We start from the raw sequence: 21,656 nt of genomic DNA on the forward strand, positions 1-21,656 counted from the left end.
ATTTTAATTCGATCCACCGACAATTATGACCCGAACGGGGATCGATGAAGTGAGAAAGAACGTTTGTACGTCCAATGAGACGATTCTTTTTTCACCCGGGCCACTCGTTCGCGATCAATTGCGGGGAAAAAGCGTTGGAAAACTTTCCGCTGAAAATTGTCGCGTAATTGCACGGAATTATACGTAAAAATTGTTTCGAACGCGAAAAACAAAACCGGACGAAAATTCGTTCGTTTCATTGATTCGTTTCGCGGATTTAGAATCATCGACGCGTTGAAAATTTCTTTTGATCAGCTTCCTTTTTATTTTTATTAGATACAAATATTTTCCTCCCTGAAAAATGATAAATTTACTGTATCCATTTTGAAATAGTTAGCTAAATGGTAAGAGTGGAAGAATCTTAATCCTCTAATTTGTATCAAAGTAATTAAGTAAAGCAACCGCGCGAGGGTGGTTTATTTCCCCAAAAATTCAGCGGGCCTCTTTCCTCCGGCTCCATTAGTTCGGCCGCTCCTTTGATCGCGGTGTTTTTCGGTGAAAAACTTATTTATCGCGAGGCGAAACGGAGCGCGGTACTCGAGCCACCCCCATTCGGGGGGGAGGGGGGTGATCCGTTTTCATGCATCTACAGAGGGTGGAGCGACGAGGAGATCTCGTCGTTGGATAGAACGAAACAGAAGCGGAGAAAAAAACCTCTCTGTGCGAGGGTATATATATTTTTTTCTGAAACGCACTGGTCGTTCCGTCACAAAGGTCGTTCCTCGCCATCTTCGTTGGCGGTGTCGCGGCTGCTGGAAACGAAACGGCGAGAAAGCTCGTTGGATTTTAGACGCAATCAATTTAGCCTCTGTCTTTGTGCGCGGCTACGTGCGTGCAAGGCGTATAGAGGTGTACGTAAAGCTCATCCGAGGACACCGAGCTCTCGAGTATTTAATGCGTTCGTAGCTTTGTAACCCACCCCCTTTCTGCGGGCGCGACTCACACACGCGTGCACCCCTCTGTGCGTAGCCTGACGGATCCGCAGTGTGAGCGTGCATCGCTTTCCTGTAGCCGCGACCGTGGCCATCGAAAAGACAAAATCAATAATTGGGCAGGAACCAGCCTCGAAATTTCCTGACACGCGGCCTGCCAGCGTAATCGCGGCTGGATCTCGAGCGGACACCGCGAATCCTCGATTTCAGCCAAGTCGCAACTTCATCTCGAGGAAATTCCGTTCATCGTGAAAATCGAATTAATTTTTTAGCAAATTATCATTTACCATTAGCGAATGGAGGATATTACGGCGAAATCGTCAGAGAAATTTTCTTTCTATCAGGGCAAAAGGGTTTTCATAATCCGTTAACGATGGCCGACGCGAAAATATTTATTTTACTTTCAGCCGTGAACAGCTAATTTCAAGGGTTCGATGCTGTTTACACAGTGTTAGCCAGGCCTTTAGAACGTGTTAACGTCTTCACTAGCCACTCGAACGGGAGTCCTCGGTCCTTTATTCGAGATATCCCACCTGTCACGTTCCGTCCTTCGGGGAGAATTGAAAATTCCTCAGGAATAACAGAGGTTTTCCATCGGTCAGCTGGTAATCGTGAAAACAAACTAGATGTACAAAAGAATTTCCAAAATTAATGATCAATTCTTGAAGAGTTCTTGTACCGAGAAAAGAAGCCTCTACGTTAGAAGGTATATTCTTAGAATCTGGAAGAAAATGCAGCGCTTCATAGATTGAAATTTCAAGAAGTGCACACGATCTAACGGGGGATGATATCTGGCGTACCGCATAATTTCGAGGAGCGACTGGCCGGAGACGAAGTCGAGTCGAAAATTACCATAAATTCGCCGTGTGAATGGTAATACCCGGGTATAATTCACGTCGAGTCACGACTCCGGCCGCCTATTAAACATAAACAGAAGGGAGAGAGAGAAAGAGAAAGAGAGAAAGAGGACGAGAGAGTAGGAAGTTCCGTCCGCTGGAAATTCGCGGGTCATTTGAGCTGTGTTTCCGCGCCATTACCCTTTCTTAGCCGGGCTTTCTTTCGCGAAACGGACGAGCCAGGAGGAACGAAGAGAGTCGAACAGAAGATCGAAGTAGAGCGGAAGAGGGTTGAAGAGGATGGGGGGCGAGGCTGGTGAACGTAACTCGATTCCTCGTTACTTTCTTCTCCTACGGTAGATTATATCCTCGAAACGAGCCAAACTTTCAGCCTTTCCTCCCTTTCTTCCTGTTCGTCGGTCTAAACGAGCCCGAACGGTGCAGGACCCCTCCGGTAACCCGACGATTTCATTCGCTGCCGAACGATGCGACAGAGTTTCGCTCGGCTCGATGTCTTCTCGCGGCCTACGTCATTGTCGCGAGCCATTTTGGTAGCGGTCGAGAGGAAGGGAGCGTGAACGCTGGTTTTCTTCGTGTCGTTGATAATGCGCCACTCTCTCTGGCTGGCAAATTGTGGATCGTGATGCCGGCTAACGAGTGGATTAAAAATGAAAATTCGTAATGCTCGCCGGACCGGGGGGTATTTATGCTTCATTTCAACGATTACTGCTCTGCCGCTTGAAACGCGCACTTAATTTTCCGTGCTTATCCTCGCTGCCTTCATGGTAACTTCTTTATTCCCAACACAGGGGTTTAGGGCTTCTAAGTTGGATAATACTCGTGTAATAGTGAACGTCTGTTGAAAATTTCATTCTTTCCCGTTGCGATTATAGTACACACGACCGTTTCTCGTCTACCTTATAAGTAACCTCTCTTTTTTTTACCCTTGAACAGGGGAGCCTGGGTCAAAGTTAATGTACAGTGTAAAATTTAGAAATGTTCATAGAATTTATTTTATGAATTTCAATTATTTTATTCGCATGATTTCATATTTTTATTGCAATAAAATAATATGAAATACGAAATTGTGGCTCTCTCCATGGTCCGTCGTCCAAGGGTTAACTTTCTCTCCACCGAATAAGATGATACAGATTAAAGAAAACCGATAGGAAAGACAGTGTTTCTTTTAATCAAACTCGTTATCGAGTTACCCGTGGCGTTGAAAAGGAGACTGGAAAGTATTCCGAAAGAGGAAGTCTGAAAGTTACTGAGGCGTCTTTGTTTTCCATTCCATGGCTGACAGTTGTTACGTTTCTCTTTTGTGGAAGAAAGAGGATCCTTTCGTTTACAGCCGGGTCAATCTTTCACATAATTCAGTAGCAGAAACGAACCGTTCCGCGAGGAAACATTGGACGAAAGCAATTGAGGAATCGAGGATCTTTGTCGAGCGAGATCGAGTTCGAACGAGCCTCTTATTCGGTTTTACGAGCGATGCCTTCGCTCCGACAACGTACTCGCTTGGAAATTCTCGAAATGGAACGCCATTTTGTTGGATTCAACGTATTATTCTTCCAAGAACTTCTCGTTCGACGCGAAAACGAGCGATAAAAGATATTCTTCCCTCGACAGACGGTTAACTTCATCCGAGACACTTATTTTCTTATTTAAACAGATGAAAATTCTAAAATCATCGTATCCTCTCTCGTTACTCCCCAATTATATCAAATATACCTATCGAAAGATACAAACAGAAGTTACGGGGTCTTCGAAAATTCTAAACGGCACAAAAACGTGCCAGGTGTTAACATCCTAATCACCGTTCCCTCCGCGCTAAATTGAAGTCTCCGGATGATCAAGTGGGCGCTTCTAAACTACCACAAGATCCCGATTACACGAACCAATGGTTCCAGCGGATAATTACACGGCTACGAAGCGTATCGAGCCGGTGGCCAACGATGATCGTGCACGATGATCGAGGAGGAGAGAGAGAAAAAGTGTAGGAAAAAAATGTGGGAGACCGCCTGCCTACCTGGCAGTTCCAACGAAATCCTCAATGGCGCCTCAGCCGAACGTGAACCGACAATGGGGCCCCGTTGTCAGGAAAGGGGGCTTCCTTCGGATCGTACCTTTGTCAAGGAACGTACGTGGAAGCCGGCTGAGAACCCTCCAGATATCCTCCTGGATGACTTGCGTCTCGCGAGCCGTTCCTCGCTACTTGAAGTCAATTTTTTTTTTTTTTTCCCCTCGACAGAACGACCAGCTTTCCATCCTCCTAGCCGCGAGCAACGATTGTCTGAGCCACGTCAAAATTCTTCGCTAATGGGCCGCTTACGAGGATATACGCGTGTTGTTTTTTCGAACGAGCCCGTGGGAGTCTCGGGTCTCATTACCCGGATAACTTCAACCGGGAAACGTCTATCCGTTCGGGGAAGATTATGACTTTAACCCGAAGAGGACTCGGTCATTTTTTGACGCAAGTTCGTTAAACATAGAAAAGAGGAATCGTGAATGGCGCGATGGACCGGTTCGAGTACGATAAAAAAATGATCGACGGTCGCGAAGCCCCGTATTACCCAACGAAAATCATACGTTTCAAACGCGATTAGCACGAGAAATTGCAGCTAAAAGTGCCGCGGCCCGCGGGGGTTACGATTTATTAAGCGCACGCGTGGCGCTGAAATTAAACAGTAATTGAACAGTGATTCGTGGTGTCATTTTGTCCGAAACACTTGGCGAGTTAGGATCCCCCTTCTGCCCGGTGGTATACATCGATCACGGCGTGAAAGAACGTGTGCTGTGGCAGCCTGTAATTTTCTCACCCCCGTAAGAAAGTCGTAACCCTCCGGCCACCGAAATTACGTCCGTTTGTGAGCGATTCCGCGCCAATCAGAAGCAGCCGAGTCGCGAGTACGAGAACGATCGCGATAACGAGCAGTCAAGTCGATCGCTCCTTCCCACCGTGTATGGGGTGAATTTGGAAATCAGCCTCTCTCTTCTTTCTCCCCGTTCTCGAGTTCCTTTTATATATACAAATCTTCGATAGATCGACGGTAAAAAAGAAAATGTGAACCATGGATGGAAACGTTGCAATCACTTGTCCGCACGTACAATTACGCGAGCGCGCGGGACACGGGTCTGCCGAAGACATTTCGATTAACTTCACCGCGGGAGCATTCCGGTTTTTCTTTCATCGTCGAGCGTGTTACGAGTTGTGAAAAGTAGAATGAAGAGAACGAATAGGAAACTAGAGGATCGGTAATTATTACGATCCCTTCGTCGATATCCAGACGCGGGAGTACAGAGTGTATTAAAGTCTTTGTATTCGGGGGGGAAACGAGTATTGTCAGGACGATGAATACTATGAAAAGTGTCTTGGAGCTTTCTAATTTCGCGAGGAGAAGAAATATTTCTTCCCTCGTTCTCAAAGAAAGGCCTTGTTCTTTCTTCTTCCTCAGCTTCGCGTTCCTTTGTCCCTCTCTGAGATGAGAAAGCTTCTCGATACGAAAAATCAAGTCTGCGACTGTTCAAAGGGAATACACACTTTCTTTCTGTATTGTTCTGATTAAGAATATAGTTGATAGAAGAACACGGCTAGAGCGGGTAACTCATCAGGCATAACTAATTAATTCGTTCGTGCCACGGGTCAGAGACGAATTCATTCATTTAATCAAGTAATAACACCTGAACGCGCGAAACCTGACAGACGGTGCAACGTCGAGTCGTCCAGTGGACGCGATAATTTCGTTCGATAGCGGAAGCAGCCACTTCCGGCCCCTTTCTTCGTGTCGACGTTGACGGTTCGTTACTGCTTAATTCGATGACGAGGCTCTGTGGAAGCTTGATCGTGAAATTTCAGAAGCCGGAACCACTTCTTGCTGATTGAGTTAATAAAAATCATGTGTACACACGACACGTGTTAATGTTTCAATTGATTTATGTGGAATCGAAATTGCCAAATCTCCATTTTAATTTATAATTTATAATTTGTATAATTTGATAGAGGAGTAGGATATTCAGACTAGCGACCACGTTGCTATCCTGAACAACCGCCAGAAAATGGCCCTAATCGATATGAAAACTGCCCGGTGCGTCGCGTCGCGTCGCGGCGCCCGTCTAGTTCTGGCCAGGCGTGTGCGCGCAAGAGCGCGGGAGAAACGAAACTGCGCCCGAGACAAAGGAAATGTATAAAGAAGCTACAAAGGGATTAGAAAAGACAGGGAGTCGCGATAGAGGAGAGCGAAAGACGAAGAAACTCGATGGAAAGCCGCGAAACGGAATCGTATTCGCGTGGCGAACGAAACAAACGAAGAAAAATAAGAAGAAGAAGAAGGAGGAGAAGAGGAACGATGTGGGTGTTGGAAGGGAGGAGTGTGTGCTCGCATGTGGGAGGGTAGGTTGAAGGTGGAGGTAGAGAAAAGACGAAGAAAGCCGGCACTCCCATACAAAAATATCACCGTTAACGATTATCAACCCCTCTTCCCGTCCCCGCGCTCGTTATATTGTGTCCCCGCCGCGCGCGCAAATTTAGAAACAAAAGACGGATGGAAGGCGCGGTCTGATTGGCCGACCGGTCCGCGACTCGTCTCTCTGATTGGCCCGCGGGACCGCACCCATCCTGCAATGGCCGCTTTGTCGTTTCACGGCGCCGCTACACTCTCCTCTCGCTCTTCCCTGTGTGTACGCGCCTGCACGCTTCAGCCACGAAGCTTCAACAACCCCGTGAAGCGCGACTCCGACCGTACCTACCTACCTATCCCTTCCCCTCTCCTGTCTTTTCACCCTTCCCCTGTCATTCCCGTGGCCTTCCTCTTTCTACCTCTCTCATTCTCTCTCTCTTTCTGTCCTTGGAACGTCAACCGACTTGGTCCTTCTCGCTCTCACCAGGTTCGTTTCTTTTCAACCCCTCGGTATACACCTCCTCCAGCGGTTCCTTTGCCACCTTTGCTTCTCGCGGACCACCGCCACCCGGACCCACCCTCGTTGCTCCAGGAATTATATCGAAATACTATCAACACCCCTGTGTGTTTATAGAATTCTTTGTGCCCGGGTATCGGGTACCTGTGGAGAAAGTTACTCGCGCACATCCACGTGCCGCCTTCGAATTTTCTTTTTCCCTTGCCTTTTTCATCCGGATTTTGGCAACAGGGCGTACGCATGTCGGTTGGAGGGGAGAGATCGCCGCGAAGGACGAAGCGGAGAGAAACACAGGGAGGGTTGAATCGCGAGGAGAGGAAGAGGGACGCGGGAAAGGGAGAGAGAGGGAAGCTTGTCCCGGGTCCGCCATGCGGAAACCTATCTCAACCTAGTACTCCATGGGTCCGCGGTAACTAACCGTCAGTCCGGGAAAATTCTCCCTTTTATGGTCGTGCCTTTTGGTCCTGCCACTCTCTCCACCCCCTTTCTACCCCCCGGCCCTCGAAAACCCTACCACCCTTTTCGCTCGCGACTGTTCTTTTCCTGCATTGTACGCGCGATGTCGATAATTCTGCGCGATATTCAACGCGAGATCGAACCGGTTGCCATTCGCGAGACATTCGTTTCGGTTAAAAATCGGCCGCGTGATTTCTTGAAAGAGTTATCCACCCGTCTGTATAAATAAATAGGAAATAAATTCGTTACCGGTGATTTAGGCTGATTGTTACAACGAAAGAAAAATAAATAACTCCTTTTTCGTTCGAATTAATCACGATGTTCATTAGCGATCGCATTGAAAATAAACAGCCTGTGTCCCGCGTTATCGTATTGATGTTCTACAAATTAACGAAATTAATTACTTGGTAATTTACACGGGCACAACTAATACCAAACGGCCACTGTGATTGATAACGATTCTCTTTGACGAATAAAACGCGTACGTGGGAGCCGTTCGCAAAAAGCATATTCTCGTTGTCGCAATTCTACGGTCGAATTTTCGACGACAGAACGAATGCACATTGTAATTGCGTGAAAACGTATCGGAGCTTTATATCTTTGGTGATTATGCCGTGCGATCGTAGCCGAACAACGCGGTAAATTTTCACGAGAGCGTGTAACGGTGTTAATTCTCGTTAACGAACGAAATTATCGAGCAAGCGGATTGTGGCCATGATAGCGAATTATATTTCCTGCTTTGCGTGGAAATATTTGCTGACCGTTTGAAAATTGAAGCAGACCTACGTACATTGTGTTTTTTAATCTCTTCATCGTTTTATTCCCGGGTAATCGAAATTTGATTGAAATCGATCGTTCGATCGGATAGATAGATTTGTAAGAAAGGAGTCAACGACTAAGAAAAGTATCTTCGATCCGAGGTAGATCAGGTTCAGGAGTATCCGAAGAAACACGATACCACTGAGTCGCGAATTTCAGCAAGGATGCGATGGTGGTATCGAGCTTCCTCCGATTCGTAGGTCACCAGGTCGGATTTCATAGGTCTTTTGATTTTCGCTCACCTGTATCCTGTCCTCGGGCAGATCGGTTCGAAGGCTGAGCATCTCGCGGGCATACACGTCAGGATAATGGGCTTCCTTGAACGCTGCCTCCAGCTCCTCCAGCTGCTGTGACGTGAAGATCGTCCTGGAGCAACAACCGTATGAACCTAGTTATATGCCATTACAGCTTTTCCCTTAAAGCTAGCCTACACTCAAAAGGTACAAAAGATTTGCACGTGTCAATCTTTAGGGTTTCTTCGGTAGAAAATTATGTCGAATCATTAGCTTTAACACTTTGACTGTCAAGACTTTGAATCGGAAAAAGAATATTTGATAAAATTGAAGGCAGACAAATTTCAAAGGCAGTGAACGTGTTAAAGAAGATGGCTATCAATTTGAATTCTTCGATTCCCTTTTTTCAAATTAAACAATTGTTTCACAAGACCAGGTTCGATCTGGGAAATCATCGAAGCAGAGAATTTTCAAAATATCCCAGCAAAATCAACCTCTCCCGATAATTATATTTTTTTTCAGCAAATAATTTCAACATGAATTCGTTCATCTGATGTGCAATCATTGGCGAACGATGATTGGTATTGGATTATCTGTCGCTTCAAAATTTCTGGGAACTCATTACCACGGGTAGGCGCCGATTACACGTCGAAAAGTTCGAAATGATGTGTGTATACGTTCGTTGGGAATAAATTTATCATTATTGCGAACGATTGTTCGGCGGATAATTAAGGGAGAACGCGGAAGAATAATCCCCCGGATGGAACGTCGAAAATTTTCCCACTGGTTATTAATTATTCGCCGTTTCTATCGCGTTGATTTTATAGAACGATCCGATTTTTTCTGTTTAATATTTTAATTAAGAACGAAGATAACGGTAAACTTAAAAAACTGTTGGCTGATGTTCGGGTGAGACACTCACCTATGACGGCGCTTCTTTTTCTTCTTTTTGCTGAAACCAGAGAGACCGTCGACGGTGAAGTCTTTTCCCGACTCTATATTGTGCCCCACACCTGAAACAGTATCATTAAAATCACTCACTTCGAACATGATGATCGTCGAAGAATTTATGCAACTGATTCACAGTGGAACGTCTTCAATGACGATCAAATTGAAATAATTAATAGTGTTTTTGTGAAAAAATCTTTGGTTAGCGTGTAGTAACGATCCATTAGACTTGATGCTCATCATTTCATAGCATCGAGTGTAATTGATAATTATACACGCCGCTTTGTTCCAGCCGCGCGTACATCGAGGATCAAATTACCCATTATACCTGACTTGCCAATGAATCGAGACCATACGTATCCCACGCAAATTATGCTCAACGAATGTTTAGCATGTATTAGCGTTTATCTCGTTGATTTTCCTTCCCCATCCTTCGATATCAATTAACGAAAAAAATTAATCCTCGGTTAAAAAGCGAATTCAGGAAAGGATGATCAATTTAGAACGTTGTTATTTACAGTTTCCCAACGGCACAATTAAAACGAAGTAAAATACAGAGAAGAAGCTTTTCTACGTAACCCAAATTCGCCGAACACTTTTATCTCTTTTCCTGTTCCAATTTCACCCTTTGTAACTATCGACACGCCACTAAGAAGCACACATTACGTAGTCCCACTTTCTCTGAAATTTCTCGTCAAACGTTTGCAACATCGAGTGTAAAGCGTCCCTGCCGAAAAGGGATGAATAAAAAGTCAATTAACGACACGACCAGTTTCGATCGTGGGAAATAGAGAGAAATTTCCTCTCTTGCTCGATATCGACTGTCGTTGCGAGGACTTGACATTCGATATTCCGTCAGAATACCCGGAAAATGTATTACCGATAACGGAGTTTCCTACGGCGCGATGGAGTGGCTTCGAAGGAAAAAATTGGCGCGAGGGAAAAGAGGAAAAGGGGGTAAGTCACGAAAGCCTGTTGTCCGGTTGGTCGTGCATGGATTTTTCACATGAAAAATCCCGGGTTCTCCAATTACGGAGCAGCTAACGGTGCTTGTCTGATAGAGAAAGAGAAAGAGAGGCAGGATTTTTATATTTTCTCTTTTTTAAATATCTCGCTGGTGACTCGACGATTGGTGCACGCGTGGCGAGTAGTAAATGGCAGGTTTTTTTCCCCGGCCGCGGTAGAGAGGCAGAAAATTAGAAAGGTTTCGCGGGAGCGGGCAGGCGGACAGGACCCGTGGCCCGAAATTAATTATCAATTATAAATTAATTTCGAATTAACGAGCGAAAACCGGCTCGACGTGGCGCGCGCCGCTCTTCCCACAATGAAACCCTCTCCCCGGGGCTAACTCGTTACTACAGTTGTTGGTGGTGCCGGTGCCGGTGCCGTTACTACCGACGGCTAATTAACTATTAATTAAGAGCTTAATTCCAATTATACGTGTTCTTCGACTAATTGGATCCACGAAACGCATTGCTGACGTCATATTCACGATTACTTCATACGTCGTCCTACATTTTTCCACGATGTTATTTATTTTCATTACAAAATTTTGCATATTTTTCTAACGAGTAATTGTATAATTACTTTCTGGTCAGTCGGTACGTTCGAAGGAAAAATTTTATTACAAATTTGTTAAATTCTTGATGGAATAAAACAAATGGTCAACGATTCGGTGGACCGCTGGGAAATGTACAATGTGGCTTTTCTGTGGGAATTCACGATTGAGTTTGAGCAACGAGAATCGCATTGGATAAATTGTTAGGTAGAAAAATAAAGTGTTTCAACTTTGTATAAGTCACAGTCAAAGCTAGTTTTCCGAACGCGTGAACATCGGGAAAAGGCCGGAGAAGCAAAAGAGGAATTCCGTGTTGAATTTTTTCGAGTCGAGTTGTTTCACGGTTGCTCGCGACCCACCACGCATACAAGGCGAAAATAGCGAAGGCTGCTTTTGTAAAGCATTGTTAATTCTTCCTTGTTCGTCTCGCGTTTTGCTCTTTTGCATTCGTTTCGTTGCTTGTGTTTCACCGCTCTCCCTTTTTTTTCAAAATGCTTCCTCAAAGCCAAAGGAAGAACAGCGTATTCCAACTATTGGCGACGTCCTTTCGAAAGGGAATGAAAGGAATTTGATTAAAAATGAAAGAAATTCACTGTTTTCGGATGAATCTTCTATCGAAGGGCAACTAATTAAACATTTGCAAATGATTCTAATTCGTGATTATTTTCAATGGAAATTTTCGTTCCTTATAAATTCGACAAGTAGGAAAGTATTCCTGCTGGATTGCGAAGACGAAAAACTTAATGAGGAAGCGTCGGGTGCATTCAGTCGATTCAGACAAATTTCTCGCGTGCGAGTTTAATTTTATCCGGTGTTTCTTCTCGAAGCATACAGGAACTTCTGCAGCGGTCAAAAGTACCTTTTCGACTTTTTCCCTTTATTTTACAGTGGAAAATAATTTATTTCTGGGCCGAAAGAATAATTGAAGTAGACTGGCAGCAGTGATTGCAAGAAAAATTGATATAACATTGCCTGAAAATCGTGCAACGACCTGGATAGAAAATAAATATTTGAGGCTCGAGACGGTTCGCGCGATACATTGTTTTACAAGATCGTAGAGAGGCCTCTTTGCGCCACCCTGCGCCGCGTTTCTTCCTGCTCCCAGTTTAAGTACGCTTATTTTGTACCGCGAACGGACGTCGAACCGATCGCTTTACGCGTCGATCCAGAGAAAGCTGAAGAAAGAAAATTGAACTGTCACTCCTGCTTTCCAAGAAACACCAGTCTTCCGAAACATCGGAGAGAAATATAATTCAATGCTGAAGATGAGAGCACGATATTTAATATCATCCCCTTTGAATATTTCAAAAGAAAGAATCGACCATTCTCCACTGGAAGCTTCCTCCAAGACAAGTGAAAATATTTTCCCCCAGGTTCCAAGTGAAATATAACCTTCCTCGTCACGGAATAAAACAATCGTTTCGCATAATTTTGGAAAGCTAGAAAATATTGTAATCCAGTGTGGGAGTGCGTTTTCCACGGGTCAGGAATGATCGATATTAGAGGCAGCAGGAAGCGTCAGGATGGCTAAGTAGGAGGCTGTAACCGAATCGATTAATCAAATCCAGTTAGCTATTAACTAGAGAGACACGTTTGCCCTCTACCCTGTTACATATGTATACATATACATATATATATATATTCAAGGAACGAGGGAACATTTCTCTCCTCTAATTTGTCCTGGATCTAATCCGTTCGTAGTGCACTCGAACATCGTGGGATGTCGCGACCTCCCTCGGGAACTTCAACTAGGGAGACACTGTTTGTGCACGTAGCCACTTGAGAAGAAATTGTTTTTAATCTCCTCGACGAGAGAACTGGCAAGATTACACGCCAGTCCTTCCTATTACGAATTAATCGTCATCGTTTTATTGGATTCGAGGGTGGATCTGGGGCTGATTAGCTTCGCGTCAAAATGAGGGTAGCTGCAAGATCTTAATATTTCAATGAAGAAAATAATTTTACAATAGGATAACAAATCCTTGTCAATTTTCAAGGGTTGATATTTTCTAACATATATACCCCCTGACTAAACGACTTCATCCCCCTTATACATAATATCATTCACGATAGTATCTTCTGCAACTGGTTACCGATAAAAAACAAAGAAACGCAGTAGCTTCCGAGAAAACTTTGCACAATCTTGCCGGGTAGCGAGCGTGGTAGACTTTGTGCGCGTAGAGAGTCAGCCTCGAGTAAGAGTCGGCTCTCGAAACACCCTCTCGCGTGAAAACAGTGGTAGTTTCCTCGCTAAATATATTCACGCCATGCGTACGTACACTCGAAGGCTCGGGGTAGGGTTGTTTCACACACGAACACCATCAAACCCTCTAAGGATGATTACACGAAGATTCCTTCGCACACCCTCGCGGCTGTTCGGGGTGTGCGCGCGTTCGAAGATGTTGAGAAAACGATGGGTAAGAGTGTGTTAGTGTCTGGTGGAGCGTCGAGGAGAGGGTCGCGAGAGATGGTGGCGATGGTGGTGGTGGTGGTTGCGAGTTGGTGTTCCTAAGCGAGGGTGTGCGCGTTGCCGTCGGGTTCCAGGGTGGTTTGCAGGGTGGTTGCGATCGGTGTGTGTCGGCGGCAGGCCGGTTACCAGGCAACCGGCAATAAAGGAGCGTGGATAGCCAATGGCGGCCCTCAATACACCCCTTCGTCTAACACGGCTTGTTTTCCGTGCTTAAGAGCGAGACAGAAGGAGCTTTTGCTTTAGTAGCTGTTAAGACCTTAAACCCGTGGCCTTGCTTGCCTGGCTGGCTGGCTGGCTGCCTTCCTTGCGCTCGAACCTAATAGAACCTCTTTAGAACCTGGGGGCCCGTGTTTCTTCGATAATTGATATTCTAATCCCGCTGGATGCCGCCTCTGATCGAACCCCATGGAAATCGGGTTCGACCTTGCACCGGACACCCTGAGATTATTTTTCTTCATCTCTGCTGAGTATATATTTATTGAACGAAAATTGTGAAAAAATGGCAATGATATAAATTTTCTTCCTTGCGAATCATTTCCAATAGCGTCGCAAAATCCCCCCCCCCCCCCCGTTCCGTTTATTCCGGCTACGCATCTGTGCCCCCTTTCGACCCGCAGCTCGACGAAATTGAGTCCAGCTGGACAGAGGACAGAAGACGAGCCGGAAGAAGAGTCGTTTGTAGAAAGGGAAGGCCACGGAACGAGAAGTTTACATCGGGCAAATGGGAAAGGCGCGAAGCGTTAGCGGAAAGAGGGGTGGGTACATGGTTGTTACACAGTGGCCTGGTGTGCACGGGTGTCCCATGGGGAAGGCGAAGGTAGCACGTAGCACACCCCTGGGACGTCTTCTGCCGTCACTTGTCCGTATTAAACCAGGGTACTAATCCTGAAATTTAATTTGAAAATCTTTTCATGGCACCGCCCCGTACTCCGTGCTCTACCCTTCCACCTCCGTGCATCGCGAAGACGTTTTAAACCCGGGAATTACCCGGTCCTTTTGTGTCTGATAATTGAAAATTCGTTTCCGTCCGAGGACGGATAAATGCCCTTTCGTGGATTCATCGTGAAATTACCTCGTCGCCTGGCGAATGAGACGACAGCACTCGTCTTTGCGTCGTTTCACCAAACGCTCTCCCGTCCCTTAAGAAAATATTATATTCAATTCAGATTGAAATTAAGGGGGTGATTATCACGATGAAAAAACTGAGAAGCTTTAATACATATTTCTTTCAATAACACTCGATTGAAAAACAAATTCTTGAAAGAGTGTCCTTTCGTGAAACGCAATCGATTACTCGCCCCGATGTTCATAGGTCAACCGTTCGTCGAGAAATTGCTTAGTCTTCCAACCCCATCCTGTGCGAAAACGACGTTACGCATCAATTTGATACGGCAAACACGCACTTTATATCCTTTCTCCGAAAAGTAATGCATGAAAAATAACGTTAGAGGAAATTATTTTCTCGCATTTTTTTCTCTGCTTACAAATAGCTTTATTAAGAATGAATAATAAAGCCACGTCGAGGCGCCCGGTAGAAATACCCGTACGTGGTCCCCGATCTACAGTATAAATTATTCAAGATCCCTTCGTAGTAATCATTTCGTGTCATTTCTATCTTGTCAATCAACGAACAATCAAAAAATATTCATACTTGTCGATTGATCCTTGAAAAGGATGAATTACAAACGTTTCTAGAGTCAGCAACACGTTTTCCAGGACCCGTTGCGAAGTACACTTGAAAAATGCATCGAGCCAGGAATTATTTATCGAACGCGTGAAACATGTAACGTGGTCGTTTACATAGCCGAAAGGGCGAATGGAGCGTATCCGAGTGCAGTGGCGATGCTCGGATACATCCCGAGGGATGTTTCGGTAGATTAGGGACCCTCGAGGCCGGGATAGTTTTGCTGCACCATGTAACACGGTGTAAAACACTTGTAACAGACCGGCAAGCAGCTTAGGGTGGTAAGCTGCTAATGCTTCCACGATGTTTTCGGGGTCGAATTAATTTGGTCGGTTCGATCGCTGGCCCTCTGGAGATTCGCTCGATTCGCTTCGCGAGTTTCCCTTTGCCTCGCAATTTTCCCTCCTTTTTTTTTTTTCATCTTCCATAAGCGATCGGTTCCAAGATATTCTTGTCTTCTTTCCACATCTCTTCGTTTTCCCCGTTTCCTGATTGAGATTAGGAAAAATTTCTAACAGGTTTCATTCTCTTTACAACTTCCGTCTCGCTTGTTATCAATTCATTTTCCTCGCGACGGAGATACAAAGAACGGCCAACGAGGACGTGAAATCGCGAGGAACGGGGGGCCGAGAGAGGGGACGGTAATTATTTTCAGATACAACGTTCGAGTATTCCCGACAATGATAACGAAGACGAATAATTAATGAAGACGAGTTTTCTTCTAAGCGCGGCAGGAAATCACGTTGTTCCTAGGGCCGAACGATTCCCGTTCGTATCGCGAGCATTCGCGTGCATAATACGGCAGTAATTAAATTCTCGAATAAAAAAAAACCAGTTCCCTCCGACCGGTTATTTCGCGAAAAACGCGACGGGGTTTAATCACGGTTACCGGTGAAACGCGTTTCATCGATCTGGGATCGCACAATCGGACGGCCTGGCCCCACTTTCAATGGGCGATAATTAATGAATAGGACGAGAAGCCGAAAAATAAAAAAAAAAGAGAGAGTGAGAGAGAGTGATGGAAGAAGGAAAAGAAAACACGAGGAAAAAGGAAAGAAAAGAAAAGAATAACGAATTCTACGTGGGCGTACTTCTTGGAAGCGCTTCTCGACTCTTTTACCCTCGACTAACCCGCTCTGTTTCTCCGATTCTTCTTCCCTTTTCTTCTCTTTTTTTCCTCCATGGGTTTCTTCGCGCCTCGTGGTCAGAAACGTGTTTTCACGCGCGTCTCGAACCATTCTCCGTGACCCGCGGTGGCCATGCTCGAAATTCGACCCCTATACGAAATGGTGTGAATATTATGATGGCCACGCATTCAGGTGCCAGCGAAGAACAATGGACGAAGTGTTGATTGCCCGAAAACAACGCAGGTTTTTTTTTATTAACCTTCGCCGTACCTACGTACTTTGTTCCATGCTGCCCGAGCGAGGCCACTGGTCCTCCTCGCAGGATGTTCAAGGATTTCTTACTCGTCCATCGAGCAGACAGGCCTCTTCCATCGATCGAAACGGCACATTTCTCCAAACTCTCGAATGGAGTTAAAATTGAAAATTTTAATTGAAAATTGAAAACTTGGCAAGATTTTCTCTCCAAGGATAGCAGAGCTCCGGGTTTTTTTCGAGTTTACGAGGAGAAGGCACTTGAAAATTACGCCAGCACGAGCAATTGCCCCTTTTAACGTGACCAGGCTCTTTCAAGCAGCGTTCGCGGATGAATGAAGAGAAGCTCGTGGCTCTAGCAGCTCGTCACAAGTGAATCGAACGTGGCAAATGGGCCGAAAGGTGGCGGCTAGAAGAACTCGAAGCTCTCCGCGTGAATCGTAAAAAGATAGAGAAACGACACGGTCCATTCACGCGTCCAATTAATACTGAAAATTGCAGCTATCAGGCTTTGAAAGTGGCTGACGGAAAAGGTTGAAACACGGTGAAAGAAGACTCAACGACGAGCTGGTAAACAAGAGAGGATGCTAGCTGCTTCTCGCGCCCGATGTCTGGCCACCTTCCGTCACGTTACATTAAACACTTAACGCTGGTGGCCACGCGACCTTTCCGTTAGGGCAGGCCAGGCGAAACGCATAATTACGAGTCCTGGAAGGGAAGCGAAGAGGTTGTCGGTAGGTTAGAGAGAAGCCGCGACGCGGTAAGGGACGTTTTTAAAACGACGGACCAGATAGAGCGACGGAGAGGCGAGGACGGGACGGCAATTCCCGAAATAAATTCACTTCCAGCACGTGTGCGGTGCAGCTTCGCTTCGACTGACAACCCTTTACGTAATATACGAACAGAGAAAGAGCCAGCCCGAACAAATGGAACAGAGACATTCGAGCGACGCGGCGAGAGATAGACGAAGGGTTGAAAGAACGACAGAGAAATGGCGAGTCGACGGGAATGAGAAAGAGAGAGCGAAGGGGTGGTAGCAGCACCCTCTCTAGCTAACGCTACCCCTTTCGACTGGGCAGTGCAGGCATAAGTCAGGAATTCCTGGCACGCGGTATATTGCGCGGGGGTGCTGGCCCGGCGGTTATAAGCTATAGTCTCCGGCCTGGCATGGCATGCACAGCCATTTACTTCATTATGTCATTAAGCTTAATGGCCCTGGCCCTAACACGCCACTAGACTATAGCCACTTCTACAGTTCGTCCCCATTAACTCCTATGCCCTCGCCGTCTACCCCCTACCCCTTCCTCCATTCACCGCCACCTCCTGTCCACCCACCGACGGTCCACTCTGCTCGTCTGCCACACACCGGCCGCCTGCCTCGCAATGAGCATCGACTTTACGCCGATGACCGGCGAAAATTGCTGGTAGCATCGTGGAAAATTTCACCGGGGTTTAGGGCCGAGATACAGCCACGGGGGATGTCGATGCTAAGAGGGCTGTTAGCTTGTTGTACATCAGACGCTCGATTACCAAATGTATCTGATGTGACGTGAAAAAGTATCTATCAGAAAATGAAGCGTTCAGTTTCAGCAAGAGGAACGAACTGTCGTCGGACGGCGAGGGGAAAAAAAAAGGCGTACAAATTAATTCGGTCCTCTTCAGTCGCGGCGACTATTAGCACGTCACAAAACCGGTAAAAACGTTGGCGACGAAGCCGACGTCACGGGCGCCGGCTTTTAATTAGAGAATCGCGAAAGAATCCCGGACACCGACGGGACAAAACTCACTCGTTAACGGGAGAGCTAAGTGGCCAGAGCCGCTGAATAATTGTTCGTAGCGAGAATAGCGCGGTGGAAAATCGTGTTGTTAATCCCGACGAGTGAAATCGAAATCGAAACGCGAGCATCCGGTAAGTCGGATGGTTAAATTTCGTAAATTTCCAACGGTACTACCGCGAGTTTCATTTCGCCCCTTCGCCTAAGAGTGGAATAGATTTTATGCTGATGACCGGGCGAAATTGTCGGCAACGTATCGCGTTAAATTTACGGTATTCATAAGAGTCGAGGCGCGATCATGTTACGCGGCACACGCCGCGCCGTTCCGAGCTTTCAAGCAACCCCTTCCAAATCCGAGCTCGATGGAGACGCGAGGGTGGCAAACTTGTTACACCGCTGCTTGGGGTTCTAATAATTGGAGAGCGCGGAGCCAACGTTCCGTCACTCCTGGACAAAAATATAACTTATCGGGGAACGATACCAGCCTCGATTCCCCGTCATTCAAGTCTCGTTACGATCATTTCGATGAATCTCTTTCGGAGTACTCCAAACGACGTTTAGGAATATTCACAGCGAAGTGCAAAACCATTTTATAATAATATTAATATTTCTGTATTAATGTAAAATAATTTTTAAAGGAACAGTGTAAAATTTAAGAAATGAAATTAAAATTGGGCCTCTCTCCGTGGTCCGCCATCGGAGGTTTAATAAAGAACGAGAGAAAAAGCTTCATCCGTTGAAGAGGGCAAACGATATTAATATATGCAGAATAAAAGAAACTGAAGTGGCACTTGGCAGCGCTAATCGAACGTGTTTTAATAATTTGCATAATTTCGTGTTTTAGAGGGGGGTAGAGTAGCACTCGTTCGAATCGATTCAGTGACGCGAATTAACAAAGCTGTGTGCACGGCACCCTTTGAAAATAGACCGGCTAAACATCGGGAATTAAATGAAAAGCAGAGAACTGCCGCTTGAAATTGTTCCACGAGTGAATGATTTCATAATTATTCTCCGAGTGGCGTGCTATGTTCGATTCGGATAATACCGGCAATACACACTATTCGCTCAATGGCGCAATTAATCATCCTCCCACCCCCATAGCCGTTCCAGACTTCACAGATCTTCGCAACGAATCATATTTCGCGTTTGCCGATTGTTGCCCGCAAATTATTCCGCTCCTTGTCTACACGGATAATCGATCACGATCGGCCCAATGAATTAATATCGGCTCGTCTGTGTCTCCAAGCTGGAAACTACCACCCTGGGAATCCGTTTTAATTCCTCCACGACTCGGAACGCCACGTGTTACGCTTCAGGAAAGTGTTGACTGCCGGCTGTTTTCGAAGTAACCTAATATTTTTGTAGTCCAACTACATATTTTGTTCCTTGGCGCCAGACAAACGTTACGTACCCACATGTCGACCTAAATTTAGCTCATCGACCACTCTAACACCCTGTCCCCACTGTCACCGCGAAACTGTTGGACCTTCTTAATTATTCTTCAATTTTTTTTTTTGTTTTTGTTTCACAGATTTGAAATAAGATGTTGAAGGAAGGAGGAGAAGATTCGAAGAAGCATTGGGACGTTCGTTCTAATCTCGACAAAGAACAAGGGCGAAGGTAGGGGGTGACTTAACGATCGGTCGAACAAACTCCTCAACGTCTCGTTCGCTCCCCTCAAGGTCGACGCGAAAAGTCTAATTGTCCGTTTCGAAGGAGACTTGGCAAGCCTTCAAATTTCTTTGCTTACAAATTCATAAGGATCCCCGGGAAAACGATCCTTCCATCCGCGATAACGATAATAATGGGATCGAATTCAATTATCGAACAATATTCAGTCACCGATGGAAACCGAAGGGTGTTGAAAATAATACAGAATCTCTGTCTATTTAAACGGAGAAAACGCGTGGAACATCGGTGGCTGGCAAGACTGTCGAGGCTGTCTTTCAAAGAGGTACAACCATAAGAAATTTAATCCAGAAGAGCTCTCACATCCTCAACACCCCGTTTTAAACAGCCATCATTGTCTTTCTCATTTCAACCGACCCATCGACGCCGTTCGAAAAGAAAGACGCTCGTGTAACCCCATTCGTCGCGCGATAAATCCGACGAACCTCTACCGGTTCCGCGTTCCTTTGCGTTTAGTTCTTATCTGTATCTCTCCATCACCCTTTATCCCGTCGCAGGATTCTCTCGTCGTCGGGTCCCTTCCACGGGAGCTGCTGGCTCGCCCTCTTCCGCTCAATGGAACCGGGCGCAGCGCGTTTCGTTTCGCGCGCCCATCGTGGAAAATCGCACCGCGCCACCGATGAAAAGGTGTGAATCTCCGGCCCTCGAAAAAAGGACGACAATGCCCTGTGACGGCGTCGCACAATGAGCCTATAAACCCACAATGTAGCCAGTGTATCTGTACGAACGGCAGCGAGAGGGCTTCTCTACTCTCGCAACACCCCCAGCCCCATCCCTCTAACCTCTTTCAACGGCACAATCCTCGCGCAACCAGTCGAGGACGCCTGGATGTTCTCGAAAGAGCATTTTTCAGCCGCATAATATTTATTCGTCCGTGAGTTGTGTCGCTTTAATGGTCGAACGATGAGAAGAGCACACGAGACAAGGGGTATAATCTTGACCTTTCGTTATAATTCAAACTCTTTACCACAATTTTAGTATGTAAAATAGTTTCGATCAAAGTTGAGCTGGCTCGACTGAAGGATCGTCAGAAGTGGCGCCAGTGAAACCGGAAACCTTCTGGCAGGGAAAAGAAATTCTTTTGATCGTCGCAGGGTGACAGTCAGCTTAGCTGCACAACCGTCGCTTGGTTACCAAAACCACCACGCCCATTTCTGTCAAAATATTTCCCGAGCGACCTTTCAACTACCCTTCGAAAGGGTTGAAAATTTGAACCTTAACGCTGGTAGGCTACCTCAACCCTTTTTTTGAAAATTTCAATCTCGAACATAGAAAGTTGTCTGGCTATTTCACCAGAATGTTGGTCCTTTTCTTCTCGCGTAGATACGTTCGATCGGAAGGCTGCCCTTCGAAAGGGTAGGAAGTTCCAGCGCCGAAGTACCTCACTGACAAATATGCGTGTTAATCGATGTACGAAGAGGTTGATGGTGTACGTGAAACGCACACCGGCTCGCTGATCATTGTTCATTGTATTGCCATGCTCGCAGGACATGGCGTCCTGCCATTCGAGCTGCTTTTTGTCGGGACCAGCTGAGTCAAAATGGCCTCCGGCCTGTGACGTCACGATTTCACGTGCTCCACACGCAATAGGTACACGCATCGATCCCGGCTACGAGCCGACAGCTTGGCCAATGAAAGGATAACGAGGCTGAGAATGCTTTCGAAAATTCTCCTTCCCTCTGGAAACCTTTCCGGCAACAGGAAAATTCTGCCTCGGCCACGACCAATCACCGACGGAATACCGTGAAGCTAATGACCTCTATTCAGCGGTGAAGGTGTTATTTAAAAAAAAAAAAAAAAAAAGAAAAAAAATTAAAAAACGGAAGAAGAAATAGCGAAATGCTTTTGACTCGTTCAAAGCCCGTTAGAACCACTATATTCATCGTGCAAGAACGCGTAACGGGTTGCTATTTAAAAAATAAGC

The 21,656-nt window shown here is 46.0% G+C and overlaps 1 protein-coding gene across 2 annotated transcripts in view; it reads right to left on the bottom strand.

Moving 5' to 3' along the window:
* Positions 1-21,656, bottom strand: part of LOC117600476 (uncharacterized) — a 47,157-nt gene that overhangs the window by 8,605 nt on the left and 16,896 nt on the right. For both annotated transcript variants that reach the window (XM_034316003.2, XM_034315983.2), the window contains exons 3-4: positions 9,152-9,242; positions 8,239-8,362 (exon numbers count right to left, since the gene is read on the bottom strand). In XM_034316003.2, coding sequence (XP_034171894.1) covers positions 8,239-8,362; positions 9,152-9,242 — 215 coding nt within the window. The remainder of the gene's footprint in view (positions 1-8,238; positions 8,363-9,151; positions 9,243-21,656) is intronic.

The sequence above is a fragment of the Osmia lignaria genome, chromosome 9 (assembly GCF_051020975.1).
Source record: "Osmia lignaria lignaria isolate PbOS001 chromosome 9, iyOsmLign1, whole genome shotgun sequence".
Classification (NCBI taxonomy): Eukaryota; Metazoa; Arthropoda; class Insecta; order Hymenoptera; family Megachilidae; genus Osmia; species Osmia lignaria.